Source organism: Macrobrachium nipponense, chromosome 24 (genome assembly GCF_015104395.2).
Source record: "Macrobrachium nipponense isolate FS-2020 chromosome 24, ASM1510439v2, whole genome shotgun sequence".
In the NCBI taxonomy this organism is placed as follows: Eukaryota; Metazoa; Arthropoda; class Malacostraca; order Decapoda; family Palaemonidae; genus Macrobrachium; species Macrobrachium nipponense.
In genome coordinates, this window is record NC_061091.1 from 31,814,015 (window position 1) to 31,831,269 (window position 17,255).

The 17,255-nt window shown below is 37.3% G+C and overlaps 1 protein-coding gene across 1 annotated transcript in view; it reads left to right on the top strand.

Moving 5' to 3' along the window:
• The window catches only part of LOC135205552 (uncharacterized), a 385,131-nt gene extending 368,109 nt beyond the window's left edge, over positions 1–17,022 (top strand). Inside the window, 5 exon segments of the mRNA XM_064236313.1 lie at positions 12,265–12,423; positions 12,558–12,685; positions 12,858–13,180; positions 13,300–13,661; positions 14,074–17,022. Of these exon segments, the coding sequence (XP_064092383.1) occupies positions 12,265–12,423; positions 12,558–12,685; positions 12,858–13,180; positions 13,300–13,661; positions 14,074–14,550 (1,449 nt within the window). The 3' untranslated portion in view covers positions 14,551–17,022.
• The last annotated feature ends 233 nt before the right edge of the window (positions 17,023–17,255 follow it).

The window sequence follows — 17,255 nt, forward strand, 5'->3', positions numbered from 1 at the left end:
ATGTTTTCCCTCCGTTAAGGATCTGTCTTCTACTCTGTATCTCGTGCTTTGCGAACATGTCTCTTCTAAAACAAGACATGTCACTTCCAAAACAGTATATGATGCAACTACTCTCGCTTGATCCTTCTTGAAACCTGCCTTCCCCTGCATATATAGTCATTGATTTCTCAGTTAAATACCTTGGATAACGCACATTCTGAGGAGTGCATTTGAAAATTTTGTAATTCTACCTTGAATGTTATTTTTTTCCGCAATTATATTAGGAGGTATTTTCTGCTAAGCGTGCGTTAATAATTATGATGTTTTGATAGAAGCATGACGTTTATTGCTTTCATTTGAATCATTTTACCACAATTGTGTCAAGTTTTATGTCTTCCTGTTTAGGTTCGAAATTCATCTGCCAATAGGTCTGTGTATCATCTCTGATGCGTCAAGAAATACTTGATTCTACTGAAACCTTTCATTCAGCTTTAAATTAAACTGCTGCTAGAATCGAAAGACCTAAAGTAGTAAAAGTAAAAGACACTTAGGATTTTATAACAGTTTCAGACGAATCTTTTGACATTGTAACACCTAGTTTAAAAACATCTGACTTTTAGTGCCTTACTTAGAACATTTGAACCTGATAATACCTTATTTTAGAAGCCTTCTAACACAGCAACTCTTGGTTAAGGAGAATCGTTTGACATAGCAAAGCCTGATTCAAAAGATGTCAAGAATGACAGTGTCAAGCCATTGACAGTAGCAACTAAGACATTATCTAAGAAAGACAGTAGAGACAGCCAAGGACTGTTTTCATTCTTGATTTCAAGGTAGTGTCAGTTTTTGTGCCCTGTGCTCTCGTAATAGAATACCCCGCCATTGTTGCGTACCTGGGTTATGGTCAAGTGCCGAGTCCGGTTAATGAAATAGTCCACATTTATAATGATAACAGTAAAAATTAAACAATTTTATATAGTTTCCAGAGTCGTCGTTGATATAAAAAGGTAAATGTAATTTTTTAGAATAATTTTTGGATTCAAGCGTGCTTTTTAACCTTCAGTATTTCTAGATGCAATCTCATCCTCTACCATTATTAATATTGTTATTGTTGCTTCTGATACATTGTAACCGTACTTTTTATTGTATTCAAGTTTGTTTCTGAGCCTTCATTCATTCCCAAAATTCTGAAGGGTAAGGTGGGTGGGTGGCAGCAACGGGATATTTTAGCAGCGTCCTTCCTTCGTGAACGTCAACGAGGTCATCTGAGCATGTTCACTGATGGACCTTGTTTGTTTTTGCAGCTGGGCATAAGTGAGCTGGGGGGCTGAAAAAAGAAGGGGAAAAGAGAAAAAAGAGGGATGTAACCTAATTTCATGTATGTAGGGCCCTCGCATATGGGCAAGGCAGAGTAAAGGTCATTAGGCGATGGGTTGTTTAGATTAACCAATGCCAGGGCTGGGGTGTGTGTGTGTGTGTGTGTGTGTATGTATGTATGTATGTACGTGGTTTTTGAAAGAAACCCAAGGTAAATAGTAGGTGGACTAGACTTGATCTACTGACCTTGGTCGAAGGAAATCAGTATACCGATGGATATAATCTCTCTCTCTCTCTCTCTCTCTCTCTCTCATTTATATGTGATGCGCTCTTATTTTTTAGTTTAACGAAAACGTACAAGTATAGAGAAAACCCGTTTTTTCCCATGCAAGTTCTACTCGGCTTTTCGTCTTCTTGTGGTGTAGAGCTAGAGGATTGCTTTCTTTCATTGTTTGTGTGAATGTTTGCGTGGTGTGCTGTTGCAAGACTCACCCGACCACATTTCATATCTCCTACCTGGGACGTCTGGGCTTTCTAGTTACACCGTGATTCATATACATGCATTAAGCTATGAATATATCCAATTCGCTCTACCTTGGAATATATTTTCAAATATGTTAACCAAAGGGGAATTTCCTTTTTCCTTGTTTAGTTAATAATTAACATTTCGTCCTCTCGTGTTTTAGAACCAGCGCCCAGCGGACAGAGGAGAAATTCAGGAACTTCAGGTGAGTCGATAACGTCACTGAAGTACTGATTTCTTCTCAGTCCGCTGGGCGCTGGTTCGAACCCACGAGCGGACGAAAATATTCTGAGCTAAAAAAGAAATTTCCCTTCGGGTAACATATATGAAAATATATTAATTCCGAGGTAGAGCGAATTGGATATTACAGGACATTTGTATATATATATATATATATATATATATATATATATATATATATATATACACTATATATATATAAAATTGAGTGAATGCCTTTATAGAGCTTAGTAGCTGCCCATGATATGAATGCAACGTTGAAACTTCAATAGGATCGAATAGTTGCTACTCTGCCTCAGCAGCCTTGACAGTAAAGTCTTTGGCCCTCACGCCCAGGCAAATTTCATGGAGACCGGTGGTTTCCATGGATTTCCAGTCCTCGTTTAGGTGGAGCCACTGATGTCTTCAGGAAGCTGAGGCTATCACTTTGGATACGAGAAGTTTTGATAGATTAGATCAACCGTGCATCTGATGTCTAGGCCAGTCCCTTACTACGCTCCTGATTGGCTGTTGATAAGCCAATCACAGGGCTGGAAACTCTCAGTCTCTCTCGAGAGTTCACATAGGCAGGATGTGTGCTCCACCTCTCCTGAGGGATACTTTTGAAAGATGTATCCCTCAAGAGAAGTCGAACATGCATCCTGCCTATGTGAACTCTCGAGAGAGAGAGTGTTTCCAGCCCTGTGATTGGCTTATCAACAGCAATCAGGAGTGTCGTAAGGGACGGTTCTAGACATCAGATGCACGTGTGATGTGAATCCACTTTAGTACTTTTTTTTTCCTTTTTTTATTTCTTCAAGTGAGCCAATCCAGGATGTTTGCTGTCAGTCGCCTTAATCACACTAATGCTCTTGAGACCTTGAAAGTTGGATGACCAATTCTACCCAGGGCACTTAGTACATGTAGGGGCCAGCAGGGTGCACCGGTGTTTTGTATTTGTCTTAATTTTGTAGCACCTCGCACATCTCTGTCCTTTATGGGAATTTTCACAGAGGAAGGAATAAAGGAGTTATGGACAAAATTGCTTTGGTTTTGAAAGATGTAGAATTCTATTATCAATTTAGGGGTTTTATGTAATAATATTTCGGCGTTTAACCTACTGGATTGAGTATCCACAGCAATATTACGAATATTTAAAATAATATTGTAAAATAATTCTAAGCATCAATGCTGTCGATAATTTTTTTATGATAATCAAACGCTGATTTCACTTTTATTCCGGTAATATGGTACAGGTGCTGCCATTTGAAGTTGGTCACAGGAGTTTCACCGTACACAGGGCCCTTGGTTTTCTTATTTGGGAGCGATGAACATACCTTTGTGAGTGTAGAGCTAAACCGCCCTCTCTCTCTCTCTCTCTCTCTCTCTCTCTCTCTCTCTCTCCTCTCTCTCTCCTTCAAAAAGTTCAGTTGCCATTCTCTCCGGTGTTCTCTCTCCTCCTCTCTCATCTCTCTCAAAAAGTTCAGTTGCCATTCTCTCCGGTGTTGACACAACAAATCGATTAAGGGCTGAAGTAAGAATTAGTTAAGAGAGAGCAACCGAACCAAGTGCGATTCAAGATTCTTCCCGAGGGAGGACAGGCAGGTGCAGCCGACTTTGGGAAGACCGCTCGCTTCCAGTTAGTTAGTTAGTTATAAGAGGTCGATAGGCCCCATTCATGTCCTATCGGTTTGCTTTTGCACAGTTCGCTGTAAACTGAAAATAGTTTGTCCCCTGTCCTTAAAGTCTAGCTTCTTCTCGGTTTTTATTTATGGAGATTATATGCTGCTGTTTTCAGGGGTTAGTTTTCTTTCTCACCGTTACTGTTGTTTAACATTTTTTTTTTTTTAACTTTTCGGTGTCTCTTTTGTAATCAAGACGTTCAGTACTTCTATAAAAAGAGACTTGGGGTCAACGCTTCCGTTTTCTGTGATGCAAGAGTTCTCTTCTCAAGAGAGAGAAAGGAAAAGAGAAAATACAAATTCTCTAGGAAGTGCAGTCCAATCATGTGGTTCAGAGGTGCAACGTAAATAAGAGCACTTTGCCAGCCTAGGATAGAGATTTTCTCGGAAGACTGACCTTGTTTTAATGTCATTGTACTGTGAGCATAGTTACTTGAGTCTTTGGAGATGAAAGCTGGTAATCCGCGGTAGGATGCGAGTTTGTCGGCGCCAATGACACGGAAGAATGTTATTTGTGTTTCTGCAGAGGTCACCAGCTTCAGGTAATTATTTTCCTCTGTGATTTAATTTGCAACAAAAATAAAATAGGAAAGGAAACAAGAGAGAATTTGTATTTGGTTAATGACACTGCGGTCGTTTCTCCGTTTTATTTATATAATGAATCTTATTGTTGTATTAAAATAATACACAAATCTATTTATATTTTATATGACTGCATTTCTTAGACTTTTGTGCTTGGGGTGTTGCTAAAGCGAAGTTTAGCCCTCCGTTATGAATGTTTTGCAATTCTATTTCTTAAACTTACACTTGTGTCGCAAGGCAGGGAATTGCAAATCACGCAGGAATCGTCTGTTTGATCATGATGATGTTCTTGTCCGTATCTGGTTAGAGAGTCAGTTGCGTAGACGTAAAAACATGTGCAGCACTAAATCTTCCCCCAATGTTTGAATATAATGTGTTGTCCATCTTTGGCACTCGGCCTGGGATTCTTTGTGTTATGTCATGGACGTGGACGTGATGTACTAGTATACTGGTTGAAAATACACATCTTAACATGGCAGTGAAAGTTCTGTTTAAACTCGTAAAGTATATATAATAATCAAGAACTAAGCAGGTTTTTTTTTTTTTTTTTTTTTTTTTTTTTTTTTTTTTTTTTTTTTTTTTTTTGTTTTTTTTTTTGTTTTTTTTTTTTTTTTTTTTTTTTTTTTTTTTTTTTTTTTTTTTTTTTTTTTTTTTTTTTTTTTGAACCAATCCGGTAATCACAGGCCAGTCTTGTGGCCGCATTTTACCACAATACAGTAACCTTTGAAAAAGAAAAGGGGCCCTTTTTCTGTACTGAGTGCCCTAGAGTCACAAGGTCCAACCTTCTGAATCTATAGGGGTTTAAGATTTAGAAAAGAGGCAGTAAGGGTATCTGGGGTAAGAGGATGGACCCTTGTGACTCTAGGGCACTCAGTACAGAAAAAGGGTCCCCTTTCTTTTTCAAAGGTTACTGTAATTGTGGAAAAATGCGGCCACAAGACTGGCCTGTAATTACCGGATTGGTTTCCTAAAAAGAGACCTGATTAGTTCTTGACTCTGAAGCCAAGTTTCTAATCCGACAGGTGAAGACTTTTGGCCGCAGCTCTTGGGGAGATATCCCTTTTGATTGTTCTTGGGGAGATATCCTTTTTTATTGTTCTTGGGGAGATATCTCTTTTGCTTGTTCTTGGGGAGTCTTTGAAAAGTCTCCTGCAGGGACGCTAAGGCTTCCTACTCAATGTGCAGCTGACGGGAAGCAAAATAACTGGACTGACATCCTCAGCTGGTAGATGAATTTCGTCTGTTAACAAGAGGTTGGATACGCTTGTTAAGACATATCCTTAGATCCGTTTTCATTGACGACGGGGCCTCCTGTTAGTTAAAACTCAACTTGATTCAATAATGAACATAGAATTGTTATAAGTTAATAATGATTCGTTATACAGGCTATTAAAATGATGTGATAGGTTGAAGTTGTTATTATTATGCAGCGATCTCCTAGCCAGTTTTATTTTCGCCTTACAACTAAATGATCATTGATAATTCTCTTGCAAACCCCAGGTTGAGAAAACCTAAATTACACTTATCGAGTTCATTTAGAACGGCCATTATATAGTTTGACCATTCCTTCTGTAGGCTGATTTTGCTCACAAACTTCCTCAGTAAGGACGGATATAGTGTTAGCAAACATTTGAAAGAGAATGAAATCTGCTGAGAAAAATATGTCTTGTAAGTCGACTAGACGTCAAGTGCGAGTCTCCCAAAGCTGATTGGTCCCTCTTGAATATCGATGTTTTCTTATGACAATAATTGTTATTGTGATAAGTCCTGTAACTTCGCTTCTATTGAAACTGATCTAAAGACGCTTAGACGGGAGTTGTCGCCTCACTGCTTGTCCAGGAGAGACAAAGGAGGAAGCTCAGTGTTGTTTTGGTTGAAGATAAAAGTAGAAAATTAACAGAGAATAAAACGAAATGTTTCAGCACCGTTATTCACTTTTTTTTTTTTTCTTATCGTTTCGTGACGTATAATGATGCAATGATGTAAGGTGGAACACTTTCAAGGGTGGCATATCACGCGTTAGCTTCTTATCAGTTTACCCGTGGGGGTTCGTGCTCCACACGCGGTGCACTGTAGGCACTACTTAAATTTCTGTGCAGCGTCCTTTGGGCACCTAGCTGCAACCGCTTGCTTTCCTTTTACATTGAATTGAATATAGAATATAGTCCAAAGGCCAAATACTGGGACCTATAAGGACAATCAGCGCTGAAACGGAAATTGACGGTAAAAAGTTTGAAAGGTGTAACAGGAGGAAAACCTCGCAGTTGTACGATGAATCAATTGTTAGGAGAGGGTGGACAGTAAGATGGAAGCAAGAGAATATGAAAGGAGGCATAGTGAAAGGAACGAAAGGGGTTGAAGCTAGGGGCCGAAGGCACGCTGCACAGAACCTTAAGTAATGCCTACAGTGCGCCGCATGAGGTGCACTGACGGCACTACCTCCCTGCGGGGATTCTTCATTCCTTTTGCTCTACGTCCGTTCAAGCCCTTGTACTCTCGGTCTCCCGTTCTGATCAGCGTGCCTTCGGCCCTTAGCTGCATCACCTTTCATTTTTTTACTGTACTTCTGTCCATATTCGCTTTCTTCCATCTAATTTACACCATCTCCTAATAATTGATTTATCGTGCAACTACGAGGTTTCATCCTGTTACACCTTTCAAACCTTTACCTGACAGTTTCCTTTTCAGCGCTGAATGACCTCAGATGTCCCAGTGCTTGGCTTTTGGCCCAAATTCTATATTCAGTTCAATTCAGTCTCCCGTTCTGCTGTGAATAACCTCACAGTTCCCGGCGCTGGGCCTTTGGTATAAATTTTATATTCCATTCCATTATTCCATATCAGTTTAAAAGCAGTTTTGGTTATCGAAAAACTCCGATAAAGTCTACGGGAACTCTCACCCACGTTTCGGTTGGTTTTACGTGTTTTTAATTATTTAGTAGTATAATCTTACTATATGAGAGTAATATATATATATATATATATATATATATATATATATATATATATATATGTGTGTGTGTGTGTGTGTGTGTGTGTATTGTATGTGTGCATGTATACAGTAGTATATCAGTAATACCTTGTTGCTCTTATGTTCTGCAGTCTAGACAATTACCTGTAACCGATAAAGGTTTATATTTCAGCGAGTGGAAAGTTTAAAGAGTAGCCGGTGCTCCTGTGCCAGTAAAGTTGCAAGAGCGCGTGATATCCGGCCACCGTAGCCTTGTATAGACTGGCATGTATTGGCATGTAGGGTTTGTTTGTGTACAGTAGGCAAGGGAGAGTCATCTACGGGTTGAATCGGAGCATGTGCAGTACGCGTGCAGCTGCGATGTACAATGCGGCGTTTATTTTCACTCCGAAGTGTTGCGCTTTTGTTTGGGGAAGAGTAGCCAGCCAAATATCCTGATTTGCCTCGACGGTCATACCAGGGTGCTAAGACGCTGCCGTGTCATGTCCCGTCGGGGCTCTGGGTTGCTGGACGTAAGGTGAAGAAGATGAGACGCCTTCTTAGTAATAATAATAATAATAATAATTCACTTATTTACTATGTTGTGTCGCTGCAGTATTTGCTAGTAGGGTGTTAAAAACATGCCCGGTTAATCTGGATGCCACAATGGTGAAAAGTATGCATTTAATGATGCGAGTAACCTTTTGCTGTAAAATAATGTAGTTATAAGGTTGGAGTTATCACAACGGAAGCTTGTTCACATACATTCATACACACACACACACACACACACACACACACACACACACACACACATATATATATATATATATATATTATAATAATATATATATATATATATATATATACAAATATGTATTATATATATACAAATATATATTGAGTGATATTTTTTTTATACTTGTGAATATAAAAGAAGTCAGTTATCAGTACCAAACCCTCGTGAGCAGTACGGTGATATAAACGGAATAACTTTTTCTTCCGATATATTGGTTCCCACTGCAGTTGTGAAAGTAGTGATTCTGCTCAAGTGGGTCTTCAAACGTGATGTTATTCCGTAGTTACTGATGATCGTTCGTTAAGAGGGACGCGAAATGTGAAACCGCGGTAACGTTTTTAAAAGCGATGCCGATTTTTGGATCTTATGAGTGATGGTGAGGCGAAAGTTGAAGAATGGATCCATAAATAGCATTGAAGTCTCGGGAGTCACAGAAGCCACTGCAGGGGCTCTGCCGAGTCTGGTCACTGGCGGTGCGACCGAGAGGCAGCAGCAGCAGCAGCAGCGGCAGCAAAGTTGGCAGTGAATGAGATAGGGCGACCATGATACGCTGCCAATTTTTGTACCTTTTTAAGGATGCCAATCATGTATTTTTCCTTGTTTTATGAACACGATTTCTGATGCACATGGCGTGAATGAGATGTAAGAGCAGTTATACAACGGTGGTAAGGCATCACCAATTTCAATTGTAAATATATATAGAAGTTGGATTTTGGTGAAAAATAAGCGAAAGGTCTATTTTGTTGTGGCAGCGGCGAGTGTGGCTATTGGAATGTGGGTAGTGTTGTCGATGACGTAGGTATGAGTAAGTTCGTGTGTACATGCGGTCTCGGAGACTACCTGGAGGGTTGGGGGGAAGGGGCCCAGCAGTCGTATCATCGCCTACAGTTACGGCGAGTCCGGGACTTCGGAACGGGGACCAGTCTCGCGCACGCCAGAAAGTTGATTGGTCGCTACCGCTCTAAATCTCCAGAAAAGCTGGCGTGCTGCTCTCCAAGAAAACATTGTCAATACACGTGCTTCTTACTCGTTTGCAAGTCCGTCACCGAGCTCGACTAACTACTTGTGGATCTCATCAATTGTGACTGTTAGTTTATTGTAGCAACGCTTGCGAATGGAAGTTGAACTCTAGCGACGGGAGTTCTTTTTTTTATATAGGTTTATTGCGACAAGTACCTGAAGGAGATTGACGTTCGGGTGTCTCGATAACCCAGACCTGTGATATCTTCGGTGATATTAGGAATAATTAACGGATACCTGATACTTTAGGATTAATTCTTCTTAAGTGTTCCCTTGTTATTCGACGGGCCCCAATCAGCGGGCAACACTCAGATCAAGATGCTTCTGGAAGTGGAACCTGTATGGCTCACCTGCGGCCAGTGGGAGGTAGGTTTCGCCCTCTTTTTCTCTTGCGCTCGATTTTTACCCAACATCAGATTTTTTTGAGTCCCGACCGTGGGCACAATACTACGATTAAGCCTGCATACAGAATTACATGTCACCATGATCAAGAAACGCGGTAGTGGGAATGAATTGAGCTTAACGCTTTTCATTCATTATTTTCATTTGATGTTCCCGTTAGCTTTACACTGTGTGCCGTGGAAGTGTGGGCGTCTGTTTTCAACTTGTTGAATTCAAGATTAGTGTCCAGTCGGGTGTAGTCCGATTCTGTGCTTAGTTCGTGCCTGTCATATTCATACCTTATTCCAGTTACCTGGTTCTATTAAAATGGGTCTGATTTCAGTACCCCATGTAACGCTAAAATTTAGTTGGGTGAAAAAGCTGCGTTTGTTTTTACGAAATGAAAGATGGTGCCAAATATTGTTGACAAGAATATTTTGAAAAATCTATTTTCAGTAAGCCTAAATTATTTAAAGGGACAGATATTTTAAATGTTCACTTCATTATTATAGTTTAGTGCGCATGAAGTCAGTCGTTAGGTTGCCATAAAACTTTAAAATAAACTGCAAGAGTAATGTGTATGTGGTAGACGTTTACAAATTTGGCAAAATATCGCATCATATTCTCTTAGGACAGGTTTCTCTCCTTTTTCTTAATGAAAAATGTAGGAACCAAAGTTTCCGTTGTATGCCTGTAGGTCCTCGTAATGTGTTGAGAACTTGCGTAACATACCGTCCCTAGAATGGCGTCCTTTTCTTCCGAGAGTCCAGGGACAGATTTCTTAACTCGGAACATACCCATTTCCTCTACTTATTCTTAGTCACGTTGGTGTTAACTTGTCGAAAGACACTGACACTGAAGAAAGCAGTGATAAAATGCATCTTTCATACTGACCTCCCGAATTTGTATGACCTCAGCGTTGTCTCCTCTGATTCACCGGGTTGGGTAACCAACCCGGATCTGCTTTTGGAGGTGTAGTTTGTTCAAATCATTCAAGAGTTCACAAAACTTTACATTATATATACATATATATATATATATATATATAATATATATATATATATAGATATATATATATATATATATATATATAATATATTTATTTGTGGGCAGACTTTGGTCATGCTTCTTATCAAACTGTTGGAATCTTTTTAATATACTAGTAAGAACTTTAAGTAACGAGAGTGTTGAGCAAGTGTTTCAAGAGGTATTTACACGTTATCATCTTCCTTGGCCTAAAATTGATGAGTCGATAACTTTATATTATATAGAAATATTTGGCAACATTGAGGCTAAACTCATAAAATGCAAATCATGATTATGAGGGAAATCTTGACTCGCTGTCTTCAATGCACTGGAGTTCTAGGAGTGTGTGCGCCGTGTTGACTGTCTGTAAATGATAGAATGTTGGTTCTACGGTGTCTAGTTTTCTCGTAAAGTAAAAGTCTTACGAAATCTTGAGTTAAAAGTGCGTGCCCCCGCGGCCATTTTGAGAATTAGTTTTATATATTTTTTTTTCTACTCTTGAATAATTCTGTTATCAATCGCTGAGTATACAGTTTAACATTGCAGTATTTACACGTATAGAAGTTTTTGAAGTTAGGTAATTATTAGTAGCATAATTAATTACCCAAGAGATTGGTCATCGTTACTGGATACTGAACTTGTATCATAAACACTTGTACTGGTATATGTTATATACGGTGTATATATATGTGTATATATATATATATATATATATATGTATGTAGTGTATATATATGTATATATATATGTATATATATATATATATATATATATATATATAGTATATATATATATCTAATAAAAGGAGCCCATAAAAACACCAAAATGTAGAGAGAAAAGTACTATATTTCAGAGACTGCTGTCTCTCTCTTCAGGTATATAGTCATATATATATATATATATATATATATATATATATATATATATATATATATATATAAAGTATAAGCCACGAAGGAAAAATAAACAATGCAGAAACTCCGTCCGTTGTTTATTTTTCCTTCGTGGCTTATACCTTTATTTATGGATTTATCACGTTCCAAACTTTCGAGATTCAGTTTTTCATACATACATATATATATATATATATATATATATATATATATATATATATATATATAATATATATTATGTAAGTTATAAAACAATAACTACACCTCCTTTGTTGAAGTCATTGGAGAGCACAAATGTTTGTTGAAGATTGTACATGATAGTACTTTATGGTATTTCGCCATTTTAGCTTTGAAGTGAACTCTAATGACACACGTGTCATCATTACCCAAGGAGTTGCTGTGACATCATTATTCTCGGCAACATTATCCATACTTCATATTTACACAGTCATCAGAGTAGCCACCTAGTCTACTGTATTAGGAAACTACTTTGGACATCTTATGGGAACTAGTGTCGAATTTTTGAGCCGCTTGTAATGATTTTACTCTTCATTGCCTTCTCATTAGTGTAGCCTTCCTGATAAATTTTTGAGTTTTGATGGGTGTCTATTTTAAGGATCGTAAGAAAGTAGGTAATAATAACTTGCATTATTAACACCAAAATGTAACCGGCATACTTTCCCAGTTGCGCATTTTTCTGCTTCTGGGAGCATGTCTTAAATTTTCTACATACTTTAGACAGCTCTGTGCTAACTTTCCAAAACAATGTTTGTGTACTCTTACATTTTTTTTACGTTGGCACAGCACAGTTAGTCATGAATAACAAGACTATTGAACATGTAATTGCATTGCATAAATGTGATTGTTCTAATGGGGTTTAATTAATCTTTGCAGGATGGTGGAATGCGATGCCAGTCTTCAGAAGAAGAAGAAAGAGCACCTTCTTACTTATCTTCTCTTACCTCAGAGGATGACGAACCAACACGTTATGATCCAGTACCAACCGATGTTACACCCTGCCAGCCAATACCAATGAGCATTAAGACTCCTCAGGTATGGATATTTGCAGAAATGGTATTATTTTCGTGATTTTTTCCATGTTTTATATGAATCATAATAGTGCATTCATGAGCCTCATAAGTTTTCCATGTTTCATGAGATATAATTATAATCTTTTCCAACTCCAGGAGCCCTCCTTAGTCTTGAGTGAGCTGTTAGATGCTAACGAACCTGTAACGAGTGACCGTGGCTCATGGGGATTACGTGGTGATAAATCTCATTGTGACACATTCCACCGCACTGCGCCTAGATACAGGTAAAATATTGTTTATGAGTCATTTCAAGTTTTATTATATAAGTGGCATGCAGTACATTATCTAGGAACAACATCACCTCTTACTTACATGTAAAATGAAAGTACATCATATTGGAAGAGGATTGACAGGGTATAAACATTTTAGAGCTAAACTTGACTTATTCATTTTCAGTCGTTTTGATGATGAAAGCCCAATTCAGAGCAGCTGGTATCGTAGCAGCGATGACGATGTCATGTTATCCCCACGCTCATCACAAGCTTTCATTGATACTACAGGAGCACCTCCAGGTCCTGGCGATCATAGCCCACCCCCTGGACAAAGTGCTGTGAAAATCCTTATGAAAAATATTAATTCTATCAAAAAGAAAATTAAGCGTTATGAAGAAGAATTTGAGGCAGCTTTTGGATACCGACCATCTCATAGTGAAAAGATGAAGGATAAGAACATTAAGAAAAGTATGAGCGAGTTGAGCAAGGCCCGAAAAGAACTGAAACGTAAGTTGTACTAGATAAGAATCGTTACAGTGTAATCTTTGGAATTACAGTATAAGAATTTGAAAACCAGTTATGTTATCCCTTTTTTTGTAATTGAACCCTGTTTTATCTTTTTACAGAAATGAAAGATGATGTGGCTGGCCTCATGACTGTACCAACTGTATTTCCACTTTCGTTACTTCGATGCCAGGAAGCCACCAATCCTAGTGCAAGGACTACTGCCCCAACATCATGTACTGCTGATACTATTAGGCAAGTTGAAGACAGGCTAAGAGAGAAGAGAACAGCAGTAGGACGACCATCTGACCTGAAAAATATGAATACTGCTGAAATGCAAGAAGAAAAGACTGCTCTACAGAAAGCTCTTCTTTACTATGAATCTGTCCATGGAAGACCAATCACAAGAGAAGACAGAGATTTGGCAAGACCTTTGTATGATCGCTACCGGCAAGTCAAGAGAATAGTCATGAGAACAGGTTCTGTAAGTATTTAATCTCTATTTTTTTTGTAAAAGTAAAATCATTGGCATTTATAAAAAAACATTGAAAATGTTAAGCCGTCCATGAAGTGTAAGAACTCACATGAAGAGATAGATTCTTTTGGTTCATGGTGGTTTGGCCACAAGCTTTTTCCATCAGACTTGGGTAAAGAGGCACAGGGTTCCTCTTACCAGTCTCCATTACAAAATATTCAGGGTCTAAACCAGATTGATTTTTACAGTAACACTTCCAAAATTCTATGTACATGATGAAGTTAGTGGTACCTAAAACCTTAGATGATGTTCAGAGGCTTAACATTCTTTAATTGTTTTAGGACTTATTCAAGATACTAGATGTTACAAGAAATAAGATATTGGGCATAAAATGTTAATTAAATTTTGTTTCTTTTTTCAGAGAACTAAAGAAAACCTTGTTGAACTTGCCCCAATATTAGAACATGAAGCCATGGACTTTACTTTAGCCTCTCCTCAACATCGTGGTTCGTTACAAGATGAAAATGAAAAACCTGTATCCTTACCACCTTCTCCTCCTACAACTCCACCTGTATTTGACACGTCACCTGTATTTGACTCTCCTCGTTCAACACCTACTCCAAGTGATGATCCCAAAACTGGTAGAGCTTTGGGTGATCTTCATGCTCTTCCACTAAGTGAACTCAGAGAAAGAAAGAAGGAAGCCCGTGAAGAAAAGAAAAAATTAAGACGGGCTCTTCGGGAATTCGAAGAAACTTTTGAGCGAGAATTGGGCCGCAAAGTACAGAAAGAAGATAGAGGGCCCATGGAGCAAACATACCTAGATTACAAGCATGCCAAGGCTAAGCTTCGACTTCTTGAGGCTTTACTTTCAAAGCATGAGCCCCAGAAGGTTTGAAAACATTGCTGTCATGTGTTTGGTATGAGCTTATTTTTGTTGTAATGCTGTTCAACAACAGTACTCTTGAGCTTCTTTTATGTGGTAGGATGGTACCAAAAATAAGTTTTGGTAATTTCACTTGGTATAGTCATATTCAGGATTTGGTATGCTGTATTTCATTGATATTTTTCTTCACAGTTTTACTTTTATCTCTTGAAGTGCAGCTAGGAGGATGTAAGGGTCTGGAAGCAAGAGATTTATCTTAGTAGTATGTGTTCTGTTTTGTTCATGTAAACACAGATGGGTCATGCATGAACTGTGATAGTTTTGAAAGTTCCCGTAGAAGGTTGTTAACTGAAGAATTCCTAGTTTTCTTGATAGGATTACAATACTAACCTCTTAGAATTAATAATAAGACCTCAAGATAATTTTTAGTCAAATTATCATTTATTCTGTAAGTTGGGGTATGAAAAATTATTTAAAAGTAATTTTGTAAGGTAATTTACAAAAATCGTTTTTGTTATAAAATGCCAAGAACTGCATTTCAGACTTCCAGTGCTTTCTGTATAAAAGCTGAATTGTGCTAAGTGTAAGGTACCTGAATGTAGCATTAAGGTACAAGAGCTGTGTGGACCCTTGGGGCATGTCATTCTAATTATTTTGTGAAACTGGGAAAATTAATTTTGCAGTATACCCTTGCTCTTTTGTTACTTTCAGTAGAACTCTGGTGTAAAAAACAATGGCCTTTGAAATAAAAAAGAAATCTTGAGGATTACAATGACTTGTGTAAGAAAGAACTTTAGAATTTTTAAGAACCCAAATACTGTACCTAGAGTTTGTTTGGATGCTTGACAGTATGTGTATATCCTCACTAAACATACCTTGTATGCATTTACAATTTGTATTCTTTACGTGTTGGGCAAATATACCCTATCACTTGTAGATGATGTAGCCTATTTTATATGCCATCATTCTGGTGAAAACATCAGGCATGAAGGCAGAGTGTTCCATATTTGGTAGATTTTAATGTACTGTACATGTTCTACACAAGATTGAGCCACATGTCAACATCAGTGCATTGGAACGTCATTGTTGTCACAACTGTATATCTTTTGTAAGGAATATATATATATTGTTTGAGGAACCAAGAAGTTTGGTGAATGCAGTTGCATATGTTGTCTTTAAAGTGGTCTGGTTTGTAAAATACTTTAAAGAGGTGTTTGTATAGCATGCTATATATTGATGGTTTTGACTTAGACATATGTACACTAATATTCTAGTTATGCCTTAACAAATACATTAAAAATATTTTACTTGAATATGTTCTGCTTACATTGTATTAGTAATGATGCAAATGCATTCACTCCTAAACCTCGAGTGAAATTTTGTAACAGGCTGTAGGGTATAATAGTCTTTGCATTCACAAGTAGGACATGATCTAAAATTACAATCCCAATTATGACACATTATACAGTACTATGCTTGCCTCTAGTTCAATACAGCTTCAAATTGCCTGTTGTTACTTTGATATGAATAAGTAGATGAATAATAGTATTACATATATATATATATACACATGCATGTGTATGTATACAATATACATATATATATGGTTATGTGTATGTTATTTCTAGATTGTGAATTGGTCTTGTACCTGTTAGGCTGTATATGCAGTTACTAGAAGATATACTGCACTTTATAAACAAAAGGTAACTATATATATATATATACACATATATATATAGTGTATATATAAATGTCAATACACACATACATATAGTACTGTACATGTAGTGTATATGTATATATACATTTATATAATTGAGTAACAAACTCCAATTCAAATAAACACTAATATTGGATTTACATTGAAATGGGGATTGTTGTTTGTTTATATGTACTTTTGTATGTGTGTATATATATATAAAGCAATTGTGGTGTTTGCTCAAAGCAAGGATTTTACTTTTTCCTCAAAAGATATTTTTCAAAACTTAAATCTAGATTATGCCTCTGTAATTAACTTTCTTAAGGCATTGATTATGAAGCATTAATAGAAAACATTGTTTCTATGTAGAAGGTTCATATGAAGCTGCTTGGCAGAAGTTCCTAATGTGCTTGTAATAAAGAAGAATAGCATACTATACATATTTGGAAACATCCCTAAATTAAAGAAAAATCTATATTTATACAGACTGGATGATTAGTTGCTTGATGGTATTGTCATGGAATTGAAATAAATTGGTTTAGTAAAACTGCTTAGTCATTTGTCTTTAATCTGGTATAGGCTAGTTGTAACCACAGTAGTTGGACAAGAAACACACTTGACAAAAATTAGATAATGTCATTCATTGACTGAAACTCCATAAACCTCATCAGCTTTGCTTCATATTTGCTTGTGAATGCAATTTTGAATATTTGAAAAATTTGAAGAGGTCCAAGTTACAAAGACTCATTTTATATAGATTAACAATAAACTGAATGAGCAACTAACTATGAATATTTTTTATCCTGCAAAGCTACAGACAAAGACAATATTTTCAGTGATTAAATAGCTCACTCCAAAAGGCCCAGTTTGCATATGACTGTACTGGATTGGAATCATTCATCTATAATTGAAAATACCCTTTGAATGAACATGACAGTGTATTGGATTGGAATCATTCATCATTGAAAATACCCTTTGAATGTCGTATTGAAAAAGACTTGAAAATACCTTTTGAATG